The sequence below is a fragment of the Lathyrus oleraceus genome, chromosome 3 (assembly GCF_024323335.1).
Source record: "Lathyrus oleraceus cultivar Zhongwan6 chromosome 3, CAAS_Psat_ZW6_1.0, whole genome shotgun sequence".
NCBI lineage: Eukaryota > Viridiplantae > Streptophyta > Magnoliopsida > Fabales > Fabaceae > Lathyrus > Lathyrus oleraceus.
In genome coordinates, this window is record NC_066581.1 from 199,924,966 (window position 1) to 199,930,805 (window position 5,840).

Sequence of the window (5,840 nt, forward strand, 5' to 3'; positions counted from 1 at the left end):
AAACTTTGACTTTTGAATGTAATGTGACTTGATTTCCAAGAAAATGTACTTTTCCAATCTAATTTTGAATTTTGAATATTTGAATTTGAACTCTTGAATGAATCTTTGATCCTTTGAATGTCAAGTCTTGAATCAAATAGAGGCAAAGATAAACACTAAGTAAGACCTCACAAAAAAATGGTCAACAAAAAGTTTATCTTTCATGGTTGGCTTTTGTTGACCAAAGTCAAACTTAAAAGTGACCTCCAAATTCCAATGTTATGATGTAGTCAACATGATCCAATACGTCACAGACCAATATTAGGGTTTCTCAAATCCTTAAGTCAAGAACAAAGATCACCCAAAAACTTGTTGTGTCCATAATCTATAATGTCAAGATGAAGCATAATGAACACAAACTTACAAACTATAATTCAGTGCCTTGTATCTTAAATAAAAAGAACCTTTGAATCAATGATTAATCAAAATCAAAAGAAAAAATATAATAAGAAGATTAGAATTGCAATCAAGCTTTTATTTAACTATAATTTGAGGATCAATTTGGTCATTTCCTCAAAGATTTTATGTGAAAGAGTAAATTTATAATAGTATTAAAAAAGAAAAACTGATATAGGCATATCAGAGTGGACCCCGGTTTAAGTAGTGGTCCCCTAGTACTGTCTCACGAGGAAACTGTATTGAACCGTACTCGTATAACCCAACCCAACACAGTAGTAGAGTAACCGTATACGTAGTAACGTTGCTTTCGCAGTACTTCAAATGGCTGAGAAGCAATCGCAGAGACAGAATCACAGAAGAAGAAGATAGAAACAAAGAGATAGAGAGAGAAACAGATTGACCGCCATTAAAGCACTCTCACTGCTCTTTCTACCATTCCCCTCCCTCTCCAATTTTCCATTCATCAACTTTGCTATAAACTCGTCAAATTGAACAGAATTTAACTTCAATTTTCTTCCTCAATGGAACAAACTACAGTAGGATTAAGTGGATCCATTCACGACGGTACTGTACTTGATTCCGTTCAATTTAACGATGAAATCCAGGGAATTATGGTGCCGGCGCCGGCACCGGAAAACGCAAGCTCATTCACAGCTCTACTGGAGCTTCCTCCGACGCAAGCCGTAGAGCTTCTTCACTTGCCGGATTGCGACGGAACCGACTCCAGAAGACTGCCTTGCTGCCACGTCAGCGTGAATCAGAAACCCTATTTTCCGAGCTCTTCCGACGGTAATAATTTGACCTTCCCTACCAACGCTGCTTTGATAGAACGTGCCGCGAAATTCTCCGTGTTCGCCGGAGATATTTCTACGGTAGAGACGCGGCTGTTTCCGACAGTGTCTGGACCGAATTTGGAAAGTGTGAAGAACGAGCCTCAAGAGACTGATTCCAACCCTTGCTCGACGCAAGAGTGCGTTTCGGATCCAGCTGTTGAAAACAAGAATCAGAGAACCACGAAGAGAAAGGAGCGAGAGAAGAAGGTAACGACTAACTAACTAACTATTGGTATCCCCCAATTTCAACCGAACCGAGAAATTAGGGTTTCTGTTTTTCATTGAGTTCTCAAAACATGAAATAATCAATGATTTTGTGAAATTAAGGCTAAAGCAAACTCGAAGAAGAGCAAGAGCATCGCCGACGAAACCTCCGGTGACGGTGAGAAGCTTCCCTACGTCCATGTTCGCGTTCGACGAGGTCAAGCCACAGATAGCCATAGCTTGGCAGAACGAGTAACCTCCTCAATTATCACTAATCACCAATTAGTTTGTTTAATTTGGATCACTGAAGTATAAATAAAGTGTTTTAATTGCCTTTTGTGGTTTAGGCTAGGAGAGAGAAGATTAATGCGCGCATGAAGCTTTTACAAGAGCTGGTCCCAGGCTGCGACAAGGTCATTTTTTCTCTTGTGGTTGTTATTCTTAGATTAATACAGTACAATAATTAATTGTGCTTTATTCATTTTTTGTGTAGATTAATCTATCACTTTCTGTCGAAATTGTCCCTAAAGTGCAAATATAGATTTTAAGTATGGTTTAATAGTATTAACGATTTTTTTCATTGGACCTTTTTAAACCTCTGCTAACAGTGGTTGCTTTCACGTCAAGTGAAGTGCCCAATGGCAGCAGGTGCTAAACTTGGCATATGTGTAATTTCACCTTCTCTTTGGTTTCACTTTTTGGGGATTTCGTTCTGGTAACAAATCTTTTTCGGAGGTTAGTTTTGTCCAAACATCCAACATTTTTGCTCATTCTGACATTGACCTTCTCTACACAGTTTTATTGAATGCTCAAAAGAATTTTTTTATTATAATTTTTTTTTTTTTAATTTTTTGTATCTTGGGGTTTTTTTTAGCAAATTGGGTCACTTCAGGAAATACGTTCTCTGGAATAGTTCTGATTCTTTTTTTTGAAGGGAATAGTTTTGATTCTTCTATTCAATTTTTGGGTCTTTCTTATTACGCTATGAATGAATGGATCTTATACCATATTTTCTTTGACAAACTACTAGTTACTTAACACAACCTACAACACTGTACATGATTGAATAATACATAAAAGTGATACTATTATCAAACCTCGTATAAGGCGTATTTTTCACCCCAGAATTGTAAAGTACAACCTTTGACTTAATCAAATCATTTACATGGAATTTGCTTTCACCTAGTATTATATCGAAACTGTCCATTTGTGTTGCTCTTGCACAGTTAGGATTCATCTTTTTTTTTTATGAAGACAACCTTGGTGCGCCCCTTAGTCTTTATATGCTTGTGTGTTATTAAAAAAGAATAGTAACAGAGAAATACTGGTGTTTTTTTAAGAAGGTACAAAAAGTGGTTACTGTATTTCTTAAAATGTATGCTAACCTCATACGCAATTAGATAACTAAACTTGCATATATAAGCTTTCAATTGTTGAGAATGGTATGTGAGCTGCCAACAACTAAACAGACGTATCAAAGCAAACAAACAGAAAAGAAAAGAAAAAACATTGATTTATCTCAAGCTGGGTGGGCTATTGTTGATTGAAATAAGGAAGGATCAAAGAATTTTAAGGGAGGTGGGGATGTGCATGTTGGCTTTGTGACAATACTTGTTACAGTGACTTATCTAGGAGTACCATGCGGTTAACTTCACTATCCGGCATCTAATCTTTAAGCCTTTTTTTGTTGCAAAATAGTGATCATTAATTAGCTATTAGTCTTTTAGTTAAAATAAGTTGTTTAATGAACATACAAAATAGCTAACATCTGTCTAATATCGCTGATGCCTGATATGACATGATTTTTGCTACAGATATCCGGAACGGCGTTGGTTCTTGATGAAATCATTAACCATGTGCAAACTCTACAACGTCAAGTGGAGGTTGGATTTTTCACACTGCAAACATTTTACATGAATTTATTTGTACAATCAATCATCAGGCTATATGTGTTTATTATTTTTCATTTGTTTCTCAATTAGTCATGGATTATGAATAGAAACGTTTGAAAGAAAAGGTTGGGTTTGCTTCCCAAATTCTCTACGTATTCAAAATTGATATTCAGTAAGCATTGTACATCAAACTTAAGCTGTCATTTACCTGTAAGCAAGCAGCAGTAAGCATCGTACATCAAACATTAAGCTGTCTTGGTCCCATGATTTTGGACTATTTGACTTAAAACCTACTATGAAATATCTTTTTCTCAATGGGTCTATCTATTATCCTTCCCTCATATTGTGGACTTTTCATATGTTTATTGATTAATATAGTGTATATGCTCAAAAGTTATAACATTCTTGTAATATTTTGTAAAAATAGCCATGCTTAGAAATGAAAGGTGAGTCTAATATGTGAAATATCTCATGATTTACAAGACCGAGGACATTTGTATTGGAAGACAACAGTTATTTTTGAGTTAACTTTCATCAAAATGATTTTATTCTCATTGATTTATGCACTGATTGCAGATCTTATCAATGAAACTGGCAGCAGTTAACCCAAGAATTGATTTCCACTTGGACAGGTTATTGGCTACTGATGTAAGTACTATAAATTAATCCAACTCAATTAAACTTTTGTTAGAAAAGCATAACTTATCTATTTCTTTCCCGGGCTGGTGGAGCAATCGGAATGAGGGCAAATATATGACAGCTCCTTATAAAGCACTATCCATTCTTTGTCAATTGGTTCCATTAACACTTTACATAGACTGTACTTGTTTTTGCCTAATGTGTATTTGTTCAATAAATAACTGAAATGGTACACATGAGGGGACACTGAAAGATGCTTGAAGCCATTTACTGTGATTTATGTCATTCTGTTAGAGGTCTTGCCAAAACAAAACGACTAAGAAGCACTATGAATATTACACAAAGTAGTAATGTGAGTGTTGTCGGTAGGGCCAGTGCTTAGGTTTGCACTTGATTGCCTAAATCTATGCTGTTCATTAATTATGAATCCTCTGACACATTGCAGTTAAATCAAGGTCAGGAGTTGCTGGCTTGGTTTATGGAATTAAAAATGAGTGTTTGAATGTCTTCAACTATGTTAGGAGTTGGGGATAGGGGGATGGGGTATGATTTTGATGAAGTATGGTGATTAATATTGCGACCTCGGCCTTTTCAGTTATTGGCTGAGAACCAGTAATGAAATCTCCTTGATAATTTACAGGGGCCATCTTTAATGGATGGCATCATACCTAGCATGGCTACGCCTCTTGTGTGGCCAGAAATCCCACTCAACAGTAACAGACAACATTATCAACAGCAGTGGCAAGTTGATGATGCATTCCATCAACCACTTTGGGGAAGGGAAGAAGACAACCATAATTTCATCACTCAGGAAAACTCACTTTTGAGTTATGACTCGTCGGCAAACTCAGGTAGATCTGAATTTAGCTTCTACTAGTATTTTGCATGTCTACTCTCAAAAGATATGTTTAATATAATTTGACTTTATGGTATGATGCTTCCACAAAGGAATCTTAAAAGGACCATAATAATTAATGTATGCCTATGGACCATTCCAGTTGCTTTATTAAAGTTGAAAAATATTGGGAAGGAGAAAATTCAAACATGAAATATTCCTTCAAAAAATAAAAACATGAAATACAAAAGTACAGTGATGTATTTGACATTTTTATTTTCGGACAAGAAAAATTTGAACCTATTTAAGTTTAATTAATATTGTGTTACAGCATCTCTGCACTCAAATCAATTGAAGATGGAGCTCTGAAAGCTTAGAGAAGTTGTCGTACCAGTAGCTATTAGCCTAGAGTGTATATATCAAATATATTATTTGCAGTTAGCAATGATTTGAGCAGTCTCAACATTCAGCAGGTTTTCTATGTCTTCTATTTGTGAGAGCCATTTGGAAACCTGGATTTTCTTCGTCCAGAAAAGAAGAATTGGTATGCTATTCTTATATAGTATTATTACCATTATGTATACTAACTATAGGGGTCATTCAATCTATAAGGTGATTAAACCAAGATTGTAATATCATAGAACAGACTATGACTGAAATATCACGGGAGTGAGTTGCACTGTTTGTTGAATTTTAATTATATGATTGGCTCTTCATTAGAGTTTTCCTGTACAAACTGCTTTAATCTTTGAATTACTTGCAGTCTTTCTTTTCTTTTCCCGTTGTCACCACAGAGCATTATGGTGTGTATTGTTGATCTGAGCATAGTACACTACAGTGGAGCCATGTTGATGTCTTCTGATTCTTCTCAAATTTTAATTGTGAAATTGAGTATTGGAGATCATTATGTACTTTTAATTTTTCTGATAAACTAGTCTGCACATATATAGGGCCGGTGGTCCTTTCAATTTTTCTGATAAACCAGTCTGCTGCACCAGC

At 35.6% G+C, this 5,840-nt stretch overlaps 1 protein-coding gene across 2 annotated transcripts; it reads left to right on the forward strand.

Annotated features, from left to right (window-relative positions):
- The first annotated feature begins 697 nt into the window (after positions 1–697).
- On the forward strand, positions 698–5,615 carry LOC127126269 (transcription factor bHLH48). Of its 2 annotated transcripts, XM_051055162.1 has the most exons (7): positions 707–1,478; positions 1,599–1,727; positions 1,823–1,888; positions 3,290–3,358; positions 3,944–4,015; positions 4,647–4,857; positions 5,173–5,615. In XM_051055162.1, the coding sequence occupies exons 1-7, from the start codon at positions 960–962 to the stop codon at positions 5,208–5,210; spliced, it is 1,104 nt and encodes a 367-aa protein (XP_050911119.1). In that variant the 5' UTR covers positions 707–959; the 3' UTR covers positions 5,211–5,615. The 2 variants fall into 2 exon arrangements, with proteins under 2 accessions (XP_050911120.1, XP_050911119.1); XM_051055163.1 differs by lacking the exon at positions 5,173–5,615 and having other exon boundaries at positions 698–1,478; positions 4,452–4,857.
- The last annotated feature ends 225 nt before the right edge of the window (positions 5,616–5,840 follow it).